A 27022-nucleotide genomic window follows, 5' to 3' on the forward strand; every position below is an offset into this window, starting at 1 on the left:
CTCATCTCCCTGTAGTTGATGCAGGATATTTGTGGAAATGAAAGCAGAAACTGTGGGTGGTGATTCTAAACTTTCATTCTCTGGAAAGTCACCCTGTGTGAGGCCCTGTGGGGCAAACGTGGTTGAGTGTGGCAACGGTTTTTGACACAAAGCACGCGATCCTCTCAAATTCATTATGGCCGTTTCATTTACAGCCTCTGATGCCTGAGTTGGATGCCTTCCAAAGAATATATGGGAAATAGAAACAATGTGACAGAGTTTGTCCTTCTAGGGCTCACACAGGATCCTGAGGGGCAGAAAGTGCTCTTTGTCCCATTCTTATTCATCTACGTTGTGACAATAGTGGGCAATCTGCTTATCATAGTAACCATTATGGCCAGCCGGTCACTGCATTCTCCCATGTACTTTTTTCTTGCTTATTTATCATTTATAGATGCCATCTATTCTACTGTCATTGCTCCCAAGATGATTGTAGATTTGCTCTATGAGAAGAAAACTATTTCCTTCCAGGCTTGTATGACTCAAGTCTTTCTAGATCACTTATTGGCTGGTGCTGAAGTCATTCTTCTGGTGGTGATGGCCTATGACCGATATGTAGCCATCTGTAAACCACTTCATTATCTAATTATCATGAATCAGAGGACATGTGTTCTTATGCTGCTGGTGGCCTGGACTGGAGGCTTTCTGCACTCAATGGTTCAGTTTCTCTTTATTTATCAGCTCCCTTTCTGTGGCCCCAATGTCATTGACAACTTCATATGTGATATGTATCCCTTACTGAAACTTGCTTGTACCAATACCTACCTCATTGGAGTTTCTATGATAGCTAATGGAGGAGCCATTTGCACTGGCATCTTCTTCATTCTCCTAGTTTCCTATGGGGTCATATTACACTCCCTTAAGACTCATGGTTTGGATGGGAAACACAAAGCCTTCCACACCTGTGCATCCCATATAACTGTGGTCATTTTATTCTTTGTTCCCTGTATCTTCCTGTACGCAAGGCCTAATTCTACCTTTCCCATTGATAAATTCATGACTGTGATTTTGACCTTCATAACTCCCATGCTGAACCCCTTAATCTATACCCTGAGAAATGCAGAAATAAAAAATGCCATGAGGAAACTTTGGAGTAAAAATGTGACCTCAACTGACAGAGGGCTGTACTGCTCATGCAGAACAGGATATTCATTCTTTCACAGAATCGAGGACTGCTTCCATTATCAGTGATTACATCTTAAAAATGATCTCCTTTGGGTTAGTTAGCCTCTTTATTCTGAAATAGCTATATAAATTAATCTTTATCTAAATGGCGTATGTTACAACCCTTAGAGAGCAAGAGAATTGTATAAGTTTAATCTCTGATCTATATAATCATATTGTGCTAAGCTTCTTCAGTGAGCAACGAATTTTGGTTTTACTTCAAGTTTTTGTTGGTAGAGTATGGCACCTCCATGGTATATAAAAATATGACCTCATAGAAATTATTCTTAGTCCAAGAGAGTGAGATTTTAAAATTAAAAATTCACATCGTTAAAAAAAAACTTTAATATAACAGTAGAAATAAATTTAACAGGGGTCAAATTAAATAATTAGAAATTTCACAGCACATGTTCATAGCTGAGGATAGATCTATGAGAAGTGAACTTTATAACTTTATACTGGGATGGTAGCATATGGCTGAGTTTCTATATCCTAATGAAGTTTTGGGCAGAAAACTTAAATTGTTCAATGAATTCTGTACATCTAGATCAAATGACTCTTCCGGTAGATGAATACACATTTAGTCTCTCAGATAGTAGACTGTCAGAGTCTACCTACATTTAATTAAATTCTCTGGGTATACATTTTTAAAATTATAATAAATGTTAAGAATTTGGGGAATATGTTTTGTTTTATATATGAATGCCTTTCTCCTGTGTAAACTTTATGTTCTAGACTTACATAATAAGTCAAAAGTGACTTCTCTCTTTATAATTTCTCTATAGAAATTTTGGAGGTTGATTATTGTATTACAAAGGTCATTTTTGAAGGCCCTGGCATTACACATTACCTTGCTGAGAGGTCAACATACAACAAAGATTGGGTATGAAATTGGTATTTTTTGCCCTCATCTTTCTTTCAATTTGTAATTGGATCCAGTGATTGTATTTAGCAATATTAATGCTTCCATTTTTTAAAATGTATTGAATAAATGCCAGCCATGAAGTTTTATTTATTCTTCAATGAAGGAAATAAAAACTAACCTAGATGTTTTAATCATAAGGAAATCCAGTACAGTGGATTAAGTACTTCAAAATGACCAGAATTGGAGGACCTACTACCTGGATACTGTTGTGAATACAGTTGGGATCAAGGATTTACCACCAAAGTTATTATGCAGAAATGAGGAAGCTGGACTCAGATTGAAAGTTGTGTTCATATACTTCTCAAAGTCCTTCCCTGTCCTGATTTTAAAAATAAAATTTAAAAAAAAGTTTTCAAGTTTTGCTTCTTACATTTACATCTTTAACCCATATAGAACATCAATGTTCAGGTATGGTGTGAGGTAGAAAAATACATTCCTTTTTATCATAAGAATAAATTTCCCAGCACACTTATTGAAAACCACTGAATTTCCCACTACCCTGAAACACCTCTACTTTTATATCTAAAATATCTGTATATCTGTTCTTCCCTTTCTTAGCTTTCTATGTGTTCAATTAGTTGATCCATGAGTAATAATATGGTATCTAAAGTGCTGCAATGTTTCAGATACCATTGTGATATAAAAAAATCCCCCAATGTTTAGTAGCTGAAAATGCCAGCAATCACTTCACCATTTCAGATGGTTTCAGTGGGTCATGAATTTGGGAGCATTTCTGAGGGGGTAATTCTTGTTCAGGGTCTGTTGGGAGGTTACAGACAGAAACTGGGTGAGCCAGAAGTCTTCTGAAAGTTTCGTTACTCATGTGACTTGTACTTAGACTTTCAAGTCTTGAACAGTGGGAAATAGAACAAGTGGTACTCCTTGAGATCATAAGGGTGGAGTCCTATAGAACTGGTGTCCTTGTAGGGAGAGGAAGGGACGAGAGAGTTCTCTTTCTGAAATGTGTGCACAGAGGAGAGGCCATGTGAGGACAGTGTGAGAAGATGGACAGTCTACAAGCTGGGAAAAGAGGCCTCATCAAAAACCAGCCCTGTTGCTACCTTGATCTTGGACTTCCAGCCTCCAAGACTGTGGGAAAAATCAATGACTGTTTAATCCTCCCTCTCTGTAGTATTTTGTTATGACAGCCCAAGCAGACTTTGATGATGATGATGATCAATAATCTAGATTTGGTGAATAAAGGCCTGAGTTGAATCACCATAATTCAGTTCATAAAGGTCATGGCTCCTCATCAAATCACCATATGTGAATAATACCTAAAGCTTGAATTTTTTGAATGAAGGAATCAATAGGTATCCTCGAATAGTCTGTGATAGCACCACAAATAGGGATGTATATCTTCCTCTTTACCATTTTCTACAGCATCTGAGATCATTTTGCCAGGGTAACTGTGCTCTGGAAAGAGAAATAGTCAAACATTTCTGGCAATGACTGGAAATATGTTGCAAACTAGTGCTCATTCCTGTGGTCCAGTAGTCTGAAAGCAGACCAAAGGTGAAAGAAGGAGCAAAAGTTATCATAATGGGGCAGTTCCACATACATTGTTAGACTTCCATGTGTTCTATAGGAATACATTTCTGTTTTGGGTCCCTGGTTGCCAGAGTATAGTTTCATGGAATGAAAGAAGGACTCAATAGAAGTATTTAAAACTAATCTTTCATTCCAAAATATTAAGCAAAAAGTAGTACCATATTTTTAGTTACCAAAGAGATTTGATAGATGCAGAGAGTGAGTCTTACTACTTTCCCACTTAATTTACTTGCGTGGTTTGGAAACAAAATGGAGAGACAGGCTCAATCTGTATGGAAAATGCAAACTTAAAATAAAATCTGATATCATTAATATTTACATTTTGTGATTTGCCTTTGTATGAGAAAATCCTGTAGAGTCAAAAGGATGTATTTGGTTATGATCTCTCAAAATCCTCATTTCCTTAGACAGGTCTCCCTTGGAAAACAAGGAGGCTCATTGAAGTAATTATATAGACCAATTAGGCAAGCAAAACAATGTTTTTTGTTTGGATTACTCTGCAAAAAGTGAGAATATCAGCTATTCCATGCAGGAAGAAGATAAATAAGTTAGGATTTAAGAAACCTAAATTTGTATTCTTAATTTGTCTCAGATTCTTCATATGAAAAATTTTTTAAAAAGTGAATTAGGTATTCTTCAATAACTCATTCAATTTCCACTGCCTAAGATTACTGATTGTTTCATCAAGTTCTGGCTTCCATGTAGTTGAATTTTCAGAAAACTCTCATAATATGATATGAAATCCAAGATTAGTATTCTTCTTCTTCTTCCTTTTTTTTTTTTTTTTTTTTTTTAGCCGAAGGCAGAGGCTTTAACCCACTGAGCCGCCCAGGCGCCCCTAGTATTCTTCTTATAGTCAAACATGATACAACACTTTTCAGGGATTTTTTATTTTGGAGATTTCTTAAATTAGGTAGGTAACATTGTGGAACTGAAACAATAGAAATTGGCTTTGGGTTCTACCGCTTACTAGTTACACTATCCCAGAAAAGTGGAAATAAATCATTCTAAGCCTCAGTTTTTCTATCTTTGAGTTGGAAATAATGTATTCATCTTCTAGGGTTATACTGAATTAACTATGAAAGGACTGCAAATAGTAAGTGCTTGATATAGGATACTACCTTTTGATGGTGAATTTAGGGCAAATTAGAAGTGGACAGGGACAGTAATATGTTATTAACTGACTTGACAAAGTAAATAATTAATAGTAATTCTAAATTCTTCAGAGGGAAAAAAGTAAATTCTCCAGAGAGAAAATATGGGAAGTTCTGAGAGGAAGAAGTTGATGCATTTCAAATTCCCAAGTGTTTCTTGAGTTTATTTGTTAATACCTCCACAACTTAGAATGAGAATCAGTCTTCTTAAAGCCTTTGTTGAAAAATGGATGTTAACTAAGGATCCTGCTATATGCCTCGGTGAGTGTTCCTGTAGGAAGTAATATGGGGCCAAGGTCAAGATCAAGACTTGAGGCCAGACAGACTTGAATTATACCGTTAGGTCTGTTTCTCACTAACTATATGTCCTGGGATACAAGGCTTTCCTTCTTCATGTTTCAGTTTTCCTATCTGTATAATAGAAGAAGAAACTTTTCAACCACATATAACTCTCTTTAAACAATATTAAAGGAGATAATTTACATTTTGCATGATGTCTAGCATATATGGACAGTCAATACTAATTTTTGATTATTACTTCTAATAATAATGGCTAATCTCACACAGAACTTTATAATTACCAAATAATTCCTATCTCTTAAGAGGAGAGTAAACTTACTTTCTTAGTCCTTAATCATCTCAGAACTTTAATATTTCTGACACCAAAAGAAATAAGAAGAGAGATAAGAAAGAGCTATTGGGACATTTGAAATGGTAATAAAATTTCTTTAAAAGGTATATTCTCTAAAATTAGAATAATATGTAGTCATGATAGAAAAATATAAATTACAGATAAGTTCAAAAAGTAAAAATGTTATAGTTTCAGCATTACAATAAACCTATAAAAATAATACTGGTTTTGCTCTATTTACTTTCTGCATTTTTTCACGCATAATTTTAAATACTTGTACCTATACTTTTCCAAGAGATTCTAACATTTAACAATAAGGTAACAGCATATTTCTTTGAGTTGGAAGATTTGGATTTGTATTTCTTCTATTCCTGAAGGCAAAAGGAGTGCTTTATTTAGATGCACTGAAATGATTTTTAGCTTTTATTCCTTGATGGTGTAGTACACCTTTCCTTCCTCAACTCCTATGCCCTTTGGTTCTTAATGAGGGAGAGCACTGCTGGGAGAGGTACTCTTGGTTGTTCCATATGTGTTACTCTATGAGAGAGGCTGGTGAAAACATCATGGCTATTGGTTGAAGATGTGGCTTCTGATAATTGAAAGCAATCGAAGCAAAGGATTTCTTTCTCTCTAAGAGTAAGATGCTCTTTGATAAAATATACGAAATGACTGGAACCTCATTGCTTCCAAATTTTTAATCTTTATACAGATTGCTTCCTGAAATGATAGGAAACTGAAGCAGTTCTTTCAAGATTAGGTGTTTCGAATTCTATTTCCTACTTTAGGCATTCACTTAATCTTCAGTACAAAATGTTGAAATGTCTAACTCAGTGTTCTAGTCTCAAAGACCTGATCCATGCTTCATCTTCCAGTAATTCACATGTGGTTATTTGGCCTCTGACACATTTAATATTTTCTCTCTTTTTCATTAGAATTTTGGTTGTACCTATGGTAGAGGAGGAACTCTTTCAAATCAGGCTCCTGTCTTTGCATTCCCCCTGGGAGACTGCTTTCCTGCCACTTACACATATTAAAGGTGTAATAAATGGTTACTGAATTAACATGTGAATCAGTGAAACTCTGGGCACTAGGCAATGAATGAAAGGATGAATTAATGAGTAATGGGTTTAGAGAAATAAGGGAATGATTTTCATAAAGGCAACAAGTGGATTTTATCTTGTTGTGACATTACCACAACTATACCTTATTTAATAGCTTCTCTATTAATTCACCATAATGTTTAGATGATATAATTGCAAGGGTAAGCCAGAGACCCAAACAACCCTGTTTGCAAGAGATAAAGCATTGGATTTTTTAAGGACTGGATTCTCTCTGGCTTACACAACTTACACAGAAAAAAAAAAAAAATCCTTCCTTAACTTATCTCATCTATACTGATAACACCTATTAATAGATCTCCATTTTTCACCCTAGAGGCTGAAAAAGGGGGCTGGTTAGAGTCTCCCAGAATAGCCTTCCTAGTTTCCACATTATCACCTGCAGTGTTGATAGACACAGATAAATTGTCTTCCCATTCCCCAGTCTTCTTGGTAGCTATTCTTCTACTAGATTACTCTCACTAGTCCTTTTTCAGAAGGGACTGAAGAGGTACCCTCTTGGACTCTAAGGGGAGTAATATTATTTATTACCTAAATATTCATCATTATAGGTTAAAAGATGACTCTAGGGAAACAAAATCTGAAGACATGAGAGTAGCATGGAGAGGAGTGAACAAGCAGGGATCATTTTTGTGGGGAAGGGAGGGTGCTGAGCAAAAAAAGAGAAAAAAGGAGTTTAAAGGGGAGAGTATCAGAGAATGACAACACTTGCAGGAAATTTATTTCTTTTTGTTGGAATATTATATTTGGCACTCATTTTGAAACTGTAATCTTGTAATAAAAACTGTCTTTGTCTATTTGATGCCAAGACTAACTAATAAATCTAATGTGTATGGAGTCGGTGTGTCTATGTGTAAAATAGTTTACAAGCAGCCACTTTGGTAAAGAAGAGGAGAAGATTCATGCTACATAGTTAAGAACCATGAAGATAAACGATAGATAAATATTCTCTCTCTCTCTCTCTTTTTTTTTTTTTTTTTTTTTTTTTTAGGAATTCACTGCACAATGAATTTCGTAGAAAGAATACTATATAATAGTCATGGTCAAATGTCAACCTTTGTACCTACTTCGTGCCAGTTACAGAAATAGCCAATGTTCTGCTCTGACAGATATCCTTTGAGCCAAGTATATTCATTTTACAGTAAATAGTGAAGAGTTCCAGAGGTTAAATGTATTTTATAGAATTATCTTTGCTGTTTATTCCAGTGTAAGGCCAGGGTCACAACCTACTGAATTACACTGAACAGCTTCCTTTCCTTTTGTAAGTCTTCATTATTTCATCTTTTACATAAGGATGATAGCAGGGTCTGACTTCAGTGTTGATGTAAAGAGTAAATGTGTCTGGCACTTGTAAACACTCAGGCAAATGTTGGCTGTGTTAGTGGTCACATCTAGACATGAAATGGTCTCCGTACATGACAACACTGTCTTTAGGTGAAATTGTCCAAAAAACTTTAGAGTAATTTTTACTCTTTTCTCTCTTTATGTCTCTGTCAAGTCTCTCAGCAAATTCTATTGTATCTACCTTCATAATACATCCACCTCTACTCCTACCATCACAGTCCAAACCACCATCACATTTTGGCTAGATGGCTGCAATAACTTCCTAACTAGTCTGCTTCTACTCTTGCTCCTTTATGAACCATTCTCTAGACAAAAGCCAGAATAATCCTCTTACAGTGTCTGCACGATCTGTCATCAACCACTCTTTATTCATCCCACTCCTGTTAAGCTAGCCTCCTTTGATCTGTGGTGCCAACCATGCTCCCACCTCAGGGACTTTTCATTTGCTGGTTTCTCGATCTGGAAGCTTCTATGCTCAGATACCTTTGTCCTTCCACAGCCATTCAAGTTTGGCTTATGCCATCCCTTCTCAAAGAAGCCCTCTCTGATTAGCTTACAGAAAAAATCCTACTCAGGGATCATGTATCATTTACCCTGCTTTATATTTCTCCTAGCAGGTATTGTATTTTTGACATAATATATAATTCCTTTTCTATTTGCTATTTTCTGTCTCTACGTACTAGAATATAAGCTTCAGGAAAGTAGAGACATTATCTGCTTTTTTCCCTAGAGTATTAGGCATATAGTAGACCTTGAGTATTTTGAGGTGAACTTATAAGCGAATGACTAAATAAACCATAAAATTATATTGCATTATATAATCTTCCCCTACATCACACACGTGCGCGCGCGCGCACACACACACACACACACACACACACCAGGGCCAGAATGATGGGACTTTTTTCAGCAGGTTCCTTTCAATGTGGTTGCTACGGATACTCATATTAGCTAAGTTTGGCTGGGCCTGGAATTGGGAAGCTAACAAAAAATAAATTCAATAACGTATTTTGTTTCTAATTTACTTCAAAGCAAGTTTTAAAGAAGATTTTTACAAATTGATTAAGCAGAAACAAATCTCCAACAGAATAAAACAGAAAAACCCATGGTGAAAGAACACAGAGGTCAAGAATATCTGGATCTCTAGAAGTCTTTTAGTTTATCTCTCCTAAATATAGTGGTTGCTCTTCTCTTATTCAGAGGCAAGATAATTTTTAAAAACGTGAAACCATGACTCTCAAAGAAATATAAAATGAACACATACCAAAGGTTTTATTTAGTTCTTTCATTAATGAGGAAACTGGTATGATTATACTCAGCCTAAAGGAAATTCCAAAATAGCACCCTTACATTATTCAGTCAGGGATGTGTGAATAATTTACAAATAAATGCAAAACTGGCTTGATCTGTAATGACCAGCGAAATCAATCAATGTTCCACCCAGTAGCCTTTGTATTTCTATGGACCAGAGTTGTTAGCGTTATTATCAGTTTTATAAATTTAAGGAGTTGTTGAATAGCTCGAGATATCAAAAGGCATAAATCCAATAGAATCATATAATCCCAAAGAGAGTGTCATAGATAACACGTAGACTTCAACTGAAGATGTCCAGTAATCTTTAGGTTACATTTCTTTCTTACACAATATATTTTTCTAACAAAAGTTAACCTTACTTTGTCTCTGTACATCAAAAGAAGTACAGATGTTTTATAAATAAAATAAACTTATATAAAAGGAAAACTCTTTCTTTCTTTCTTTTTTTTATACAAAGGAAAAAAACACATATTTTCTGCATCCATTGGAGCCCTGAAACAACATACTTAAAATGAAAGATTTAGAAGAGCTTAATTATGTTTACTTACCAGGGTGTAGGTGGGACTATGGGAAACCAGCAAGGGATGATAAAGCCATTATCAAAGTTAGACCTGAGAGAGCAAGGGGAGAGAGTGATTACAGGAAACCAGAAGTTCTGTCCCAAAGAGTTCTGTCTCATTAGTCACCCACTGGTTGACAGTCACCCACTGGTTGACAGTCACCCACTGGTTGACACCCACTGGTTGACAGTAAATACCCTGAAATCCTTTTCTTCCCACCTGCCTTACATTCAGTTGGTACCACCTGTTGGTAAGAATTAAGAGAGTTCTGGCTGAAGGGGACCAGGGAAAGCAGCTGCCCAGGGTGTACACACTGAGAATAGATCTGAAGGGGTGGAAAGAATACAAGAATATATCTAGTTCCTGTTCTGTGAATTCCACTTTTTCTCCCATGTAAGAGAGTAAACACTTTGATCTGGGGAGTTAGGAGGAAAAAAGAAAACACAGGAAAAATAAGTAAGGAGTCTTCCAACTAACTTATTTATATAATACTTGTTGAATAGCACTATGGGTCAGACACTGACTGATCCAAGTGCTGGGGATAAAGAGGTGAACAATACAGGTACAGATCTACTCTGCCACTTACTTGAAGGGTTTTTAAATGAAAAGAAAAAGGTGAATTGCACTTAACCTGTATATTAAATCAACAATTGTACAAATAGTCTTTAAAAAAATATTTAATGAACAGTTCTTAACATTTCTTATTAGCTGAGAAACAATCAGGCTAATTATATGGTGAGTTAGTTCCCTGTATCTGGATGTCCTCTAGCATATCCTCAGTGATGGTTCATCAGGTGATGAACCTTGAAAGAAGCTGAGTTAGTTCAAAAATTCACTCTTTTTATAAAATAGAAAAAGGATGTTTCTTTTCTTGGTACACCATGAAAAAATACCTTATACTACTAAAATGTTTTGGTCTTGTCTAAAAATCCAAAATATAAAGTTCTCATCATTTGAATTTGGAGATCTTATCTTTGCAGGTTAATTCTGCACTCCAGAATCTATCATCAGGATTGAAATGAAAGAAGACAAGATGAATGTGACCGAATTCATTCTAATGGGACTTACCCAGGATCGTCCAATGCAGAGAATTCTATTTCTGGTGTTACTTATCACCTACATAGTCACTGTCACAGGAAACCTACTCATTGTGGTTACTATCATTGGTAGCCAGGCTTTGGACTCCCCAATGTATTTCTTCCTGGCCTTCTTGTCTTTGATAGATGCATGCTATTCCTCTGCCATCATCCCTAAAATGCTAGCCGATCTGCTCTTTGATTCAAAATCTGTTTCTTTCAGTGGCTGCATGACACAGCTCTTTATAGAACATTTCTTAGGAGCTTCAGAGATTGTCCTCCTTGTGGTCATGGCATATGACCGCTATGTGGCCATCTGTAGACCTCTGTACTATGTGTCCATCATGAACCACCACACATGCTGCCTCCTGGTGGGTGTGTGTTGGGCAGTAGGTTTTCTCCACTCCATTGGACAGATTCTGGTTACTTTCTGGCTCCCATTCTGTGGTCCCAATATCATTGATCACTTCATGTGTGACATTTTCCCCCTGATACAACTTGCCTGCACTGACACTTTCCTTGTTGGTCTCTTGGTTGCTGCCAATGGTGGGGTAATCTCTGTGATCACTTTTATCATGTTATTGGTATCCTATGTGGTCATCCTGTGCTCCTTGAAGACTCACAGCTCTGCAGGGAGGAAAAAGGCCCTCTCCACCTGTGGCTCGCACATCACAGTAGTTGTCTTGTTCTTCGTGCCCTGTATTTTTATGTATCTGCGACCAGTAGCTACTTTTCCCATGGATAAAGCCATAGCCGTATTCTATACTCTTGTTACTCCCATGTTAAACCCTGTCATCTACACAGTCAGGAATACAGAGGTAAAAAATGCCATTAGACTGTTATTAAACAAGAATGCAATTACAGATGGTAAGTGACCCAATACAAAGATTTTATTTCTATCATGATTTTTACATTTTTATATTACTTTAAAGCACTTTCCATACCTCCCATGTGAGACAACGCCTACGAAAGAGAGGTATTATTATGATTATTGTTGTTTTACAGATGAAGGAAAAGGAAATTCAAAAACATTGAATAAGTAGCCCAATGTCAGACGGAGCTAGTGTGTGGATCTGCTTTTTTTTCTACATCCAAATCTGATGATCTTTCAACCATTCGAAGACTATTAGGGGGAAGAAAGGCAGTAATTCATCAGAACCGTTCTTGTTTTGTAACAAATTTAAAACATGCCTTTCTAGATACAGAGTTGTATAATGGCTTGTGTGTATAAGCAGTTGGTACTCAGAAAGCTGTACTGCCTACTGGCATATAGGACAGTGTGGAGTATAATTTAGAAAGAGGATACTTGCCAAGACCCTTTTGGCCCACAGTCGATATACCTAAAGTTTAAAGTTATTTTGGGGTTTCTTGTTCTGTTGAGTAAAAGTTGTCAGGAATTATAAAAATTAATGGTATTTAAACCGATGTGAAAATGTTTAAGTGTTTTCACATGGTCACCCCTTATAAAATTGAATTTCTATTGTTTTTATTTTACAGAAAAAAGTGGAAAATCAAAAGGTTTAAATAAGTAGATCCTAGAACATATAAGTCAGGCTTGAGCCCAAATATTCTTACTCTCCATCCTGTGATCTTTTCATTATATAGGGGGCTTGGACTGGTATTTGATAATGATTTGTTCTATAAAAATATTTGTTATTATATGCTATAGGCTATGACACTTTATCAGAGTAATAATTATTAGTACAATCAAATGCAAGTGTTTCTTAAAACATACAATAAAATATATTTTAAAAACAACTTTTACTATTAAAAAGCTGGCTTTACTTTTAGTTCCTTGAGACTGGAATCATCTCTGGAAACTGCTTTAGGAGGTCATTTATAAGGGATACGAAAAAACAGGAATCATTACACTTGAACGAAAAAAATATTTTTTAGCAAAACAACTTAAATGACTTTGTTGTGAATCAATTTTGGCTCTTTTTTTTTTTTAAGATTTGTTATTTATTTAACACAGAGAGAGAGATCATAAGCAGGCAGAGAGACAGGCAGAGAGAGAGGGGGGAAGCTGACCTCTCGATGAGCAGTGAGCCTGATGCGGGGCTTGATCCCAGGACCCTGAGATCATGACCTAAGTAGAAGGCAGAGGCTTTAACCCACTGAGCCACCCAGGCACCTTGATTTTGGCTCTTTTTAAAAATAAAGTCTGTTAAAAGAAGTCTATACCTAAATACAAATGTATATGCATGTCATAAATGTTCTAATAGCTTCTTCTTAAAAAAAAAAAACAAAACATTTTATTTATTTATTTTAGAATTGAGATAGTGTGAGCAGGGGGAGGGCCAGAGGCAGAAAGAGAATCTCAAGGAGACTCCACACTGAGCACGGAGCCCAATGCCAGACTCAGTCTAATGATGCTAAGATCATGACCTGAGCCCAAATCAAGATTTGGAACTTCAAACGACTGAGCCACTCTGGTGCCCCTGTAATTTTTTCTTTTGACAGAAAGTTCCAGGCTCCTACCTCACATGGATACCACATGTTTTATTAAAATCATCAGTTGATTGAATGATGTGAAAATATTTAACAAGCGTATTATGGTTAAGAAAATGTAGAGCAAAAACCTTATCTTCAGGATGAGGAGACATGATCTTATTTCTCACTATGCCATCATCCCTTTCCATGACACAAAACAGCTCTCCCTATTTCTACCAGTAGTTTACTTAGGTAATTCAGAAGCTATTTCCAAGTTCTGTGATTCTGCTTATGCCAATATTTTTATTATTATAAATACTGTTAATTTGCTTCTACTTCAGTTAGAAGAAGTAAAATTGGAAAGGTTATGAGAACACATCTCATCTCATGTAATTTTTCCATTACTCATAAACAACTTAGAAGATGTCCTTCTGGGCTAAAGGGTCTGTGGATTGGTCTAAGACAATATGAGTCCTGCTCTTTGAGAACATGTCCTTCTCCCTACTGAAATGTATGAAGCTGCCCACAAGAAAAATACTTTGGCAGGTATCTGATTTTTATGAAACTAGTCCCTGAGCCCATCAAACATCACATCCTACCTCAACTAGTTTCTCACCAGCTATGATGTGATCTAAATTTAATTCTTTTTCATTCTGGTTTACCATTCTAGATTGAAACTCTGTGTTGCTATCTCTCAAGGGTTACCAACCAGTCTGTCTTCGGATTTATATTCTGGAAATAGACTTTCTTGGGATAGCTCCAATAACTTATCTTTTGAACAATTATCTTCATGGCTAAGTCTCATTGATTTATATTTACCTTCATTGCATGCTACTTTTGTCCTTGAGGTGGGTAGACTAGACAGGTGTAGAGGTTCTAACGCAACTGCCGACCACTGTAGCTAGGTAGAGGCTGGATGACCACTTAATGGTCAATATGAATGGATTGCAATCTTTCCTGATGTTGAGTATGATGTCTGTTTAAATACATGCTAATTCTCTGATCTGGCTCTGGCTTTCAGTCAAGAGTTGAAAGACAAGTTTAAGACATCTTCTCAGATGATACTTCAGTAAAATGTGTATTCCTTATAGCTTTTAAGTTTCCATCCTCATTCAAACTTTCTTTGGCATCTGCCATCACAAATATTATCATAGCATTGTAATACTCAAGTGTCTAATAAACCTGGGTTTAGTTGGTCTCAATTATTGTAAACTGTTCCTCATGATACGTGTTGCTCACAGTGACGCACATTTTCTTGAGCCAATTCAGATTTATGTACAATTTCTTTTTCTTTTAATAAAGGAAACATATTTGAACAAGGGTGAATGTGGTTCTATATAGGAATATTTCTGAATTGAATTGAATTAAATTTGTTTAAAAATTATTCCAAAAATTAATATTTATTTCTCTTAGTATATAATTGTATTATAAATCACAGTTGATGACAGCATAAACGTGTCATGACACTTTAGTTGTAAAACAATAATTTAGGAATTAGGATCCTGAGCCAAGATTTACAGGCCTGGCTTCTTTCTTTGCCTCAGTGAATAGCATTCTCAGCTCCTGCCTTATAATTTCTTGTCATGAACTGTGAATTCAGATGCATATTTCTTTTTCCTTTCATAGGTATATCAGAGATTAAGTTTAAGTGGCTGATAAATGCATTTTATCATCTGTGACTTGATTCATAGAATGGGATTATTTTCATTATTATGTTAATCTAATAAGTAACAACTTGTTACTTGTAACAACTGCTTTGAACAACTTTGTAACAACTGCCCAAGTAACAACTGCTTTGAAGAAGTAAGCTTTAGCTGGTTTGTAGGGTCAGTATTATAATGAGGTTCATAAATATCACTTAATGTACATCTTTAAATAATATTTAAAAATTATTGCCAGGGATGATAGATCAGTCAAAAAACACAAAATATTATAATGAAAATTTAAAAGGTAAGATTCTTATCCTCGTAAGTGTTTAATTTATACAATACCAAATATAAAGTCCTGTATTAAGCTCATTTATATCAAGCATATAAATTCGTAAGTGGTCGACTTTGTTTTTTGCTCTTGTTATGGAGTTTTTGCTCTTGTTATGGTTTCATACCGACTAGTCCCCGAGCCCATCAAACATCACATCCTACCTCAACTTTAATTTTTAATTAAAAATTAAAGATGAATACTATAAAACTTTTTCTCTCATGTTCAGTTAAGTTACATGAAATAATTGGGCTGTTGGTAAGATTGAGTAGTAACGGTGACATATCCCTGAAGTCCAATTAGCCACAGCTAATAAACTTCACAGAATGCACCTACAAACAGGGTATGTGGTTGTGCCTGTGAGGCTCAAGAGAAACATGCCGTTCATAAATCAACGAAGACACTTAATGGAGCTGAGTGAGTTGGTATTTTCAATCTTACAACCGAACTTATTTCTTGGTGAACTAACAGCTGCCAGGGATCCTGGCCATGAAGCTGTGCTAGACAAGTCTGTAGGTGAGATAATTTTTTTCCCCAGAAATTCATATAATTATAGAATCTCAGGTTTAAATACATCTAACATATCATATAATCACGTCTCACACTCCATGGAACTGAGTATTAAATCTCTTCTGGAGGTTAGACATCACAACAGAAAAAACTACATCCCACCAGTTTAGAAGTGAAAACATATATTCTTACTGATATATACATATTTATATTTCAATTAATTAGAATCATTTTATATATTCAAATTTGTTCCAAACTTTCACCCACCTATTTTTACACTTAATACTTTTCCTTAGGCATTGTACAATTTTTAAAAAACATCTTTCTTATAAACAACACATAATTCTAAGAGGCACACTATATTTTACTTACCTGCTTCTCTAATGTTGGACATCATATGCAGTTTCTAGTTTTCACAGCTCATAATAATTTTGTTGAACAGATTTCTACATAATGATTTTTCTCTTTTAAAAGCATTTTTCTTTGGGTTTCATTCCTAGAAAGAATATTTGGAGCCCAACAAAAGGACCAAATAATTTCTATTTCTTCACAGCTATTTCTAAATCTCTCATTAACTGTATTTATTCTGAGTTTATGTCCACTATACTATTTTATGATCTGTTGAGGGAGTACACCTCAGAATAAGGGAATGCAATGAAGCTTCTGCACTTGGTTTTCACACATGAGTAAAATTTTCATTTTGGATAATTAAAAAATAATTTTATTTGTCCACTTATCTTTGCAAGGAAAGGAAATATTTTCTTAAAAAATACATTTCGGGTGGGACAAGATGGCAGGGAAGTAGGAGGAGGCGCCTTTTCAACCTGTACCCCAAAGTGAGCTGATTACCTACCAAAGAACTCCGATCACCCATGAAATCAGCCTGAGATCAGAATTACACACGTCTGGATCTCTACAGGGGCGGAAGATGCCAGTGGGCAGGTAAAGCAGAGTGGGAACATCGGACTGATATCAGAAGATAAACAAAAGGGGGAGGGAGCCACCAGAGGTGACCGGTTGGAAAGTAATAACCCAGTATGAGTGAGAGTGCCCTGTGTCTGGGGACCAGCATTAACTGGAGTCTGGTTGAAAGCACTCAAAAAGAGCAAAGGATCGCGGGGGGGGGGGGGGATTGTGGGAATTGGGGCGGCTAGGGACAGGGGCTTAAGTCCCTGTTCCAGGACAGCCTCCCCTGGAGCTGAGCCAGAGAGATTGCGGCGGAGAAACCAGGTCTTGGTCCCTAAGACACCAGCAAGCCCGAGAATGCGTGGGTTCTGGCTCCTGTGAGGGGATGGGAGCCACGCGGGATGGCAGAATGCGCGATCCCTGCTACAGAGCCTGAGATACGCGTGCCCCTCACCCTCCCCTGAGACAGGTATAAAGGCCAAGCCGGGGCTCTTTGACCCGCGCCATTGTTTCAGAGCCTAAGATGCGTGCCCCAAACTCTCCCCTGAGAGAGGTGCGTGAAGGTCCAGTCTGGCACTTTCAGACCTGCGCCCCATTCTCAGAGCCTGAAATGCGTGCGTGACCCATAGCCTCCCCTGAAAGAGGTCCGTGCAAGCCGAGCAATCTTAGACCAAGAAAGACCAGGCACTCCCAGCCCGGGCCAGCGGAAAAATCTCAGTGTGCGATTGCTGCTTGGAACCTCTCTGGTGGTCTGGAGCTCCCAGACAGGTGCCGCTGCCGTGGTTTTGGGTACAAGCAAAAGATCCTGCATCCCCAGGGACTGCGACTTGGAACCTGCTCTGCCAGCGGCCAAGGGGGAACTTATTTGGGCTATGCAGCCAGATTGAGGCTTCTCTCTGAGAGGGAGGTCAGGGTGCAGTTTGTTTTCCTCTAAAACTACAAAAAGCATCAAAAGCAATCAAGGTGAGAGAAAAAAAAAAAAGTGAACAAACATAAAAACAGCCAGAGAACAAAAGCCTGAAAAATATCAGTTTCCTCAGAGCCCACCCTCTTGAGGGGGGCAGGAGGACTTAAGTCAGGGAACATCATTGACTGAAAACCCTCATGGCAGTTTCCTCCCCCAGAAAACAAACCAAGAAAGAATAAAAAAAAGAGAAAAAAAAAAAAGGACTACAAGAGAACAACCATTACTTCATAGGAAAACTTGTATTGTTCACTCGTTCCCACTATTCCGGTTCATTTTTTATTTATTTATTTTTTTTTACACATAGGTAATTTTTTAAAACTATTTACCCTCACAGCGTGTTGTACAGTACACCAAATTCCATATACCTTTCTAACCTGAACTTTTTGATACATACACCTGTGTTTTTCTCTTGCATTTCTATTTTTTGAATTTCTTTTTTTAAATTTTAGTTTAGTTTAGTCTAGTTCATTCATTTTTATTTTTTCCTCTAATATTCATATAGAATTAAACTTCAAAGTAATCCCCTTCCCCCAGTCAATACTAACCCTATAGGTAGTACTGGTAGTAAACCAATTTTTAATCCCCCTTTATCTTAGGAAAGTTGAGTCCTTTAACAAAGATATCAAGATACATCCAGGAAGAATCAAAACAACCTTCCTAGCCCACACTGAGAATTTAAAACCACTCTCCCATCTTTTTCTTCCACTACTGTTTCTGTGTTTTTGTGTTTGTCCTGATAGTATATAAATCTTACACTTGGGGTCCTTTTTGATGAGGTTCTTCTTTTATTTGCATACACACACACACACACACACACACACACACACACACATATATATATGTACACATATATATTTTTTCTCTTGTCATATATTTTTATCAGTCGTTTTGTTTGTCTGTTTTTGTTTGCATACTTCATAAATCATACCTTGGGACCCATTTGGGCTGAACCTTCTCTTTCATCTTCCCTTTTATTCCTGTCTCTCTCTTTTTTTCTTTTTCTTTTTCTTTTCTTTTGTCTCTCATTTGGGTAGGGAATCCTGATTGCTCAGAAGTGTTCCAGGGTGCACCTTGATTGCACCATGGTCGATACATCCAGCTACATCTGTTCAGTCACCTCTCACCAAAATGACTAGGAGGAGGAATGCCCAACAGAAGAAAAATACAGAGGATGGACCTTCTGCAACAGAGCTAATGGCTATCAACATAGACAATATGTCGGAAAGAGAATTCAGACTAACAATTATCCAGGCAATAGCTAGGTTGGAGAAAGCCATGGATGACCAAACAGAATTGATTAGGGCTGAGCTGAAAGCGACGAGAGATGATGTTCACAATGTTAGGGCAGAGCTTAAAGCTACCAGGGAGGAGGTTCACAATGCTCTCAATGAGTTACAATCTAATCTAAACTCTCTCAAAGCTAGGGTAACTGAGACAGAAGATAGAATTAGTGATCTGGAGGACAAACAGATAGAGAGAAAGGATAAGGAGGAAGCCTGGAACAAACAGCTTAGAAACCACAAAAACAGAGTCAGGGAAATTAATGATGCCATGAAACATTCCAAGGTCAAAATTATTGAAATCCCTGAAGGGGAAGAGAAAGAAAGAAGTCTAGAAGATATAATGCAACAAGTTCTTCATGAAAATTTTCCCAATCTCGCAGATGGAACCAGCGTTCATGTACTAGAGGCCGAATGGTCTCCACCCAAGATTATAGATTCCAAAAAAAATCAAGGCACCTGATAGTCAAACTGAGGAATCATAATTGTAGGTATAATCTCTTGAAAGCCGCTAGGACAAAGAGGCTCCGTACTTATGGAGGAAAGCCCATCAGAATAACGTGAGACCTGTCCTCAGAGACCTGGCAAGCCAGAAAGGGCTGTCAAGATATATTCAGGGCATTAAAGGATAAAAACATGCAGTCAAGAATACTTTATTCAGCAAGACTGACATTCAAAATGGATGGAGAGATAAAGAGTTTCCAAGACCAGCAAGGCTTAAAAGACTATGCAACCACCAAGCCAATACTGCAGGAAATATTAAGGGGGGTTCTATAAAAGAGGAAAAATCCTAAGGATAGCATTGAACACAAATATAGAGACAATCTACAGAAAGAGAGATTGCAAAGGTAACACGATGTCAATAGAAACGTATCTATCAATAATCACTCTCAATGTGAATGGCCAAAATGTGCCCATAAAACAGCACAGGGTTGTAGATTGGATAAAACGACAGGACCCATCCATATGTTGTCTACAAGAGACGCATTTTGAACCTAAAGATACACCCAGACTGAAAGTGAAGGGATGGAGAAGCATCTTTCATGCCAATGGGCCTCAAAAGATGGTTGGGGTAGCAATTCTCATATCAGACAGATTAGATTTTAAACTAAACACTATAGTCAGAGATACAGAAGGACACTACATCATTCTATCATTCTAAAAGGGAATATCCACCAAGATGATCTAACAATTGTAAATATCTATGCCCCCAATATGGGAGCAGCCAATTATATAAGAAAACTGATAATCAAGATAAAGAGTCATATTGATATGAATACATTAATAGTAGGAGATCTTAACATGCCTCTCTCAGAAATAGACAGATCATTAAAGCAGAAAATCAATAAAGAGACAAGAGCATTGAATGACATACTGGACCAGATGGACCTTATAGATATATACAGAACATTCCACCCTAAAAAAACAGAATACTCATTCTTCTCAGTGCACATGGAACCTTCCCAAGAATAGACAACATACTGGGTCACAAATCAGGACTCAACCAATACCAAAGACTGAGATTATTCCCTGCATATTCTCAGATCACAATGCTTTAAACTGGAGCTCAATCACAAGGAAAAGTTCAGAAGTAACTCAAACACCCAGAAGTTAAAGACCACCTTGCTTAAGAAGGCTTGGATCAACCAGGAGATCAAAGAAGAACTGAAACAATTCATGGAAACAAACAAGAATGAAGACACTTTGGTCCAAAACCTATGGGATACAGCAAAGGCGGTCCTAAGGGGGAAATACATAGCCATCCAAGCCTCCCTCAAAAAAATTGAAAAATCCAGAACACACAAGCTGTCTCTACACCTTAAAAAACTGGATAATCAACAACAAATCAAACCAAGTCCACACATAAGAAGGGAAATCATCAAGATTAGAGCTGAGATTGATGAGGAAGAAACCAGAGATACAGTAGAACGTATCAATGAAACTAGAAGCTGGTTTTTTGAAAGAATCAATAAGATTGATAAACCATTGGCCACACTAATCCAATAGAAAAGAGGGAAAGCCCAAATTCTTAAAATTATGAATGAAAAGGGAGAGATCACAACTAACACCAAGGAAGTAGAAATAATCATCAGAAGTAATTATCAACAGTTATATGCCAATAAGCTAAGCAACCTAGATGAAATGGATGCATTCCTAGAAAACTATTAACTCCCAAAATTGAACCAGGAAGAATCGAAAACCTGAATAGATGAATATCTAGTAACGGGATTGAAGCAGTGATCAAAAACCTCCCAAAAAACAAGAGCCCAGGACATGACAGATTCCCTGGGGAATTCTACCAAACTTTCAAAGAAGAAATAACACCTATTCTCCTGAATCTGTTTCAAAAAATTGAAGCAGAAGGAAAACTTCCAGACTCTTTCTATGAAGCCAGCATTATCCTGATCCCCAAACCAGGCAAAGACCCTACCAAAAAGGAAAATTTCAGACCAATATCACTGATGAATATGGTTGCTAAGATTCTCCACGAGATCCTAGCAAACAGGATCCAACAGCACATTAAAAAGATTATCCACCATGACCAGGTGGGATTCATCCCTGGGCTACAAGGATGGTTTGACATTTGCAAATCAATCAATGTGATAGAACAAATTAATATGAGAAGAGAGAAGAACCACATGGTCTTCTCAATCGATGCAGAAAAAACATTTGACAAAAATCCAGCATCCATTCCTGATTAGAACACCTCAAAGTATAGGGATAGAGAGAAGATTCCCGAACTTCATCAAATCTATCTATGAAAAACCCACAACAAATATCATCCTCAATCGGAAAAAGCTCACAGCCTTCCTATTGAGATCAGGAACACGACAAGGATACCCACTCTCACCACTCTTGTTCAACATAGTCTTAGAAGTCCTAGCAACAGAAATCAGACAACAAAGAGATATAAAAGGTATCCAAATTGGCAATGAAGAAGGGAAACTCTCTCTATTCACAGATGACATAATTCTTTATGTGGAAAACCCAAAAGACTCCACCCCCAAACTACTAGAACTTATACAGCAATTCAGTAATGTGGCAGGATACAAAGTCAATGTACAGAAATCAGTGGCTTTCTTATACACTAACAATGAAAATACAGAAAGGGAAATTAGAAAATCGATTCCATTTATTATAGAACCAAGAACCATAAGATACCTGGGAATAAACCTAACAAAAGGGGTAAAGGATCTGTACTCGAGGATCTACAGAACACTCATGAAAGAAATTGAAGAAGACACAAAAAAGATGGAAGACCATTCCATGCTCTTGGATCGGAAGAATAAAAATTGTTAAAATGTCTATATTGCCTAGAGCAATCTATACTTTTAATGTCATTCCGATCAAAATTCCACTGGTATTCTTCAAAGAGCTGGAGCAAAAAATCCTAAAATGTGTCTGGAATGAGAAAAGACCCTGAATCCCTAAGGAAATGTTGAAAAACAAAAATAAAATTGGGGCATCAAGCTACCTGATTTCAAGCTTTATTACAAAGCTGTGGTCACCAAGACAGCATGGTACTGGCATAAAAACAGACACATAGACCAGTGGAACAGAGTAGAGAGCCCAGATATGGACCCTCAACTCTATTGCAAATAATCTTCGACAAAACAGGAAAAAATATACAGTGGAAAAAACACAGTTTCTTCAATAAATGGTGCTGGGAAAACTGGACAGCTATATGTAAAAGAATGAAACTCGACCATTCTCTTATACTATGCACAAAGATAAACTCGAAATGGATAAAAGACCTCAATGTGAGACAGGTATCGATCAGAATCATAGAGGAAAACATACGCAGTAACCTCTTCGATATCAGCCACAGCAAATTCTTTCAAGATATGTCTCCAAAGGCAAAGGAAACAAAAGCGAAAATAAACTTTTGGGACTTCATTAAGATCAAAAGCTTCTGCACAGCAAAGAAAAGAGTCAAGAAAACAAAGAGGCAACCCACAGAATGGGAGAAGATATTTGCAAATGACAGTACAGACAAAAGGTTGATATCCAGGATCCATAAAGAACTCCTCAAACTCAACTCACACAAAACAGACAATCATATCAAAAAAATGGGCAGAAGATAGGGACAGACACTTCTCAATGAAGACATACAAATGGCTATCGGACACATGAAAAAATGTTCATCAGGGAGATTCAAATTAAAACCACATTGTGATATCACCTTATACCATTTAGAATGGCCAAAATTATCAAGACAGGGAACAACATGTGTTGGAGGGGATGTGGAGAAAGGGGAACACTATTCCACTGTTGGTGGGAATGCAAGTTTGTGCAGCCTCTTTGGAGAACAGTGTGGAGATTCCTCAAGAAATTAAAAATAGAACCTCCCTATAACCCTGCCATTGCACTACTGGGTATTTACCCCAAAGATACAGCTATAATGAAAAGAAGAGCCATCTGTACCCCAATGTTTATAGCAGCAATGGCCATGGTTGCCAAACTGTGGAAAGAACCAAGATGCCCTTCAATGGATGAATGGATAAGGAAGATATGGTCCATATACACTATGGAGTATTATGCCTCCATCAGAAAGGATGGATACCCAACTTTTGTATCAACATAAACGGGACTGGAAGAGATTATGCTGAGTGAAATAAGTCAAGCAGAGAGAGTCAATTAGCATCTGGTTTTACTTATTTGTGGAGCATATCAAATAGCAAGGAGGACATGGTGAGTTAGAGAGGAGAAGGGAGTTGGGGGAAATTGGAAGGGGAGGTAAACCATGAGAGACTATGGACTCTGAGAAACAATCTGATGGGTTTGAAGTGGTGGTGGGGTGGGGAGTTTGGGGTACTAGGTGTGGGTATTAGAGAGGGCATGGATTGCGTGGAGCACTGGGTGTGGTGCAAAAATAATGAATACTGTTATGCTGAAAATAAATTAAAAAATACATTTTGTTATATTTACATTTTCTCCTCTGTTTCCTTTGGGAACTATATGTCCCCAAATTTCCTCATTGTATTAGTTTTGCAATGCCCTGCAACCAGGAATGATGGATGATGGACATTATAGGAGGATGGGAAAAGAAGCCATGAGAAGGCACATAGGAGATATGTAAAGGAGTGGAGGGATCTCATGAATGATAGCCCTGCTGCCATTTGGTGATAAAATGTTGGGGAGGAATTATCAAAGGCATTTAACCTGGGACACTTTTTATGACATTATGTGGACAAACATACATTTATATACATAGGAAGTGCAAATAAATGTTTGTTGAATGAGTGAACATTTAATGGGCACTTACAGTAAATAGTAGATATTACATATTTGTGTGTGTGTTTGTATATATGTATGTGTATAGATAGTATGTGATCTATCTTACCTAACAGAACATTTCTTTCTGTTCTCTGATTAAATTTCTATTTTCAAAACTTTTAAATAAGGGTTTCCTTTGCTTGATAGAGCATCAGGTAATGAACACCCATCTAGGAGTTTTTATCCTGTTCTACTGAAGCTGCCCATTTACTGAATGTGGTTATGTTAAATTGTATGTGGAACAGCATGTTGAAGAATAAAAAATATTAACTAACAAACACTGTAATAATCTTGAAAGTAAAATGACCCGGGAACATATTCTTTCTTAGAAGCAAGTTGTATTTTCATACTCACTTTATAAATTTTGTCAGAAACTATTAAGCTAGAATACAACTTTATTCTTCAGAAGTCTATTTATGTGTCATAAAGTAAAGAGTAAAAACAGAGTGGGAGGACAAGAGAGCTTGGATATCTACGTTTATGGGATGGGAAAGTTAGTGCATTCTTACCTGTGGAGATACAGGAATGTGGTAATTCACCAAGCATTTATTCATTACCTAACAGGGACCAGACACTGTAGACATTGGGCCTGACACTGTGGTAGACACAGTGAAGAAACACAGGAACACTATATATGTTATGGTAGTTCCAGGGAAAACATGTCACCAATGGATTGTACATCTTCCATTTTAAATCACCTGCTTATGATTGATACTTATGACCATGTCTTTCTTTCCACATGTGAGGGAATGTAAATTCCCTCAGAAGAGGGAATAATTCATACTTTACAAAATACAGAGTTAACAATTTGTAAGCTCACAGACACAGAGGAGGGCTCAGAAGCATGGGACACTGACATGACTTAGCAAAGTCATGGAGAGTGGGAACCAGGAAAATCCCAATGTCATGTTTATAGCCCAGTGTTTATTCAGTAAATTTACTCATCCCAGGTTGTACTATGGGTGTTTACAGGTCGCAAGTATGAGGTATCTGAGGAGACAGAATGCATTGTAGAGAAAGTAAGAAAGAATTGAAACAAATGTTGATGCAAAGAGTGCCCAGAGCATGCTCTACAGTTAGTCACTCTTTTTGTACTATGAAATCTGACTACAATCCTTTCAGGGATAATAGGTGTCTCTCTTTATCCCTTTGTAGGGAATTCAGGCCCCAGGAAGGTGTTTCTTCCTGAATGGATCACCTCACACCTCCCAACAATGTGACTGGATTTATTCTCTTGGGACTCACGCAGAATCCACACTTGCAGAAAATACTCTTTGTGCTCTTTTTGTTCATTTTTCTATTTACTGTGCTGGCCAATCTGCTCATTGTTATTACCATCTCCCTCAGCCCCACACTTTCGGCTCCCATGTATTTCTTTCTCATATACTTGTCCTTTATAGATGCATCCTACACCTCTGTGACCACCCCCAAAATGATCATCGACCTGCTGTACCAGAGGAGAACCATCTCCTTGGGCGGCTGCCTGACTCAACTCTTCGTGGAACACTTTCTGGGAGGATCAGAGATCATCCTCCTCATTGTCATGGCCTATGATCGCTATGTAGCTATCTGCAAGCCCCTGCACTACACGACCATCATGCGACCGGGGCTCTGCCACCTCCTGGTGGTGTGGATAGGGAGTATCCTGCATGCCACTGTGCAGATCCTTTTCATGGTCAAATTGCCCTTCTGTGGTCCCAATGTGACTGACCACTTCATGTGTGATCTCTTCCCTTTGCTGAAACTTGCCTGCAGTGACACCTACATGCTGGGAATGGTGGTGGCAGCCAATAGTGGGGCCATGTGCTTGCTCATTTTTTCCATGCTACTCCTCTCCTACATAGTCATCCTGAGCTCCCTGAAATCCCATGGCTCTGAAGGTCGGCACAAAGCCCTCTCAGCGTGTGGCTCCCACTTTACTGTAGTTGTGCTCTTTTTTGTGCCTTGCATATTCACCTGCATGCGTCCTGTAGTCACCTACCCTGTGGACAAGTTGGTGACTGTGTTCTTTGCAATCCTCACTCCCATGTTGAATCCTATCATTTACACAGTGAGAAACACAGAAGTGAAAAATGCCATGAGGAGTCTGTTGAAGAGGAGGATAACTTAGTCTGTTCCTAATGCCAAGGAAGGGATGGTTTATTTAATAGGGAGGATTCTATCTGTTGTACAGTGTGAAAGAGAATGGAAGATTTTGCAGATCAATAGTGTAAAAAAAAAATTCCCATATTCTAACACTGATGAAGCACTTAACAGTGGCTAGGCCTTTTGATAGGTGCTTTTGATAGCTTTTAATGTACTTTATCAAAGCCACAGTGTTCACAGATTCAAAAAAAGAATAAAAAGAACAACTATAAATCCCTAGTTTGTTTATTCTAGAGTATTTTTTTTCTCCAAGGTCTTATGTTACTTTACTAAATTTTTCCCATTTGTTACTTGACTGAAATTTTTTATTCCATGCGACTTCTTTTTTTCTTGACCTATGGTTAAGTCAACAAGAGAATAAAAATTCTTAAGTAGATATATCAGAGGGAGCAGTTGGGGAATAAAAGAATGTCTCCTGATTTTTTTTTTAGCCCGATGAATGTACCAAAGCAAAGAGGACACCAACGAAAGGAATAGACTAATTCACAACCTCTTTCTGTTTGTTTTGTTTTATTTTTTGGCACAAAAAATAAACTAGAAATCTTGAAATTATTCTCAATTTGGTCTTTTTATTTTTAAATGTTCTTATAAGTGACAGTTTTTATCGTTTTTGTTTTGTTTGTTTTTTTACTATAAAGGAAACCTTTTCTT

The 27022-nt window shown here is 37.3% G+C and overlaps 3 protein-coding genes across 3 annotated transcripts; all 3 read left to right on the plus strand.

The window, feature by feature from the left end:
• The first annotated feature begins 222 nt into the window (after positions 1–222).
• LOC116599877 (olfactory receptor 4A15-like) lies at positions 223–1230 on the plus strand. The gene has a single exon (XM_032359829.1). It carries the CDS (start codon positions 232–234, stop codon positions 1228–1230), a length of 999 nt encoding a protein of 332 aa, XP_032215720.1. The 5' UTR covers positions 223–231.
• Positions 1231–10818: 9588 nt separating this feature from the next.
• On the plus strand, positions 10819–11751 carry LOC116599457 (olfactory receptor 4C46-like). Its single transcript, XM_032359309.1, has one exon. It carries the CDS (start codon positions 10819–10821, stop codon positions 11749–11751), a length of 933 nt encoding a protein of 310 aa, XP_032215200.1.
• Positions 11752–25415: 13664 nt separating this feature from the next.
• LOC116599660 (olfactory receptor 140-like) lies at positions 25416–26336 on the plus strand. The gene has a single exon (XM_032359631.1). The coding sequence runs from the start codon at positions 25416–25418 to the stop codon at positions 26334–26336; it is 921 nt and encodes a 306-aa protein (XP_032215522.1).
• Positions 26337–27022: the final 686 nt, after the last annotated feature.

Source organism: Mustela erminea, chromosome 9 (assembly GCF_009829155.1).
Source record: "Mustela erminea isolate mMusErm1 chromosome 9, mMusErm1.Pri, whole genome shotgun sequence".
Taxonomy (NCBI): domain Eukaryota; kingdom Metazoa; phylum Chordata; class Mammalia; order Carnivora; family Mustelidae; genus Mustela; species Mustela erminea.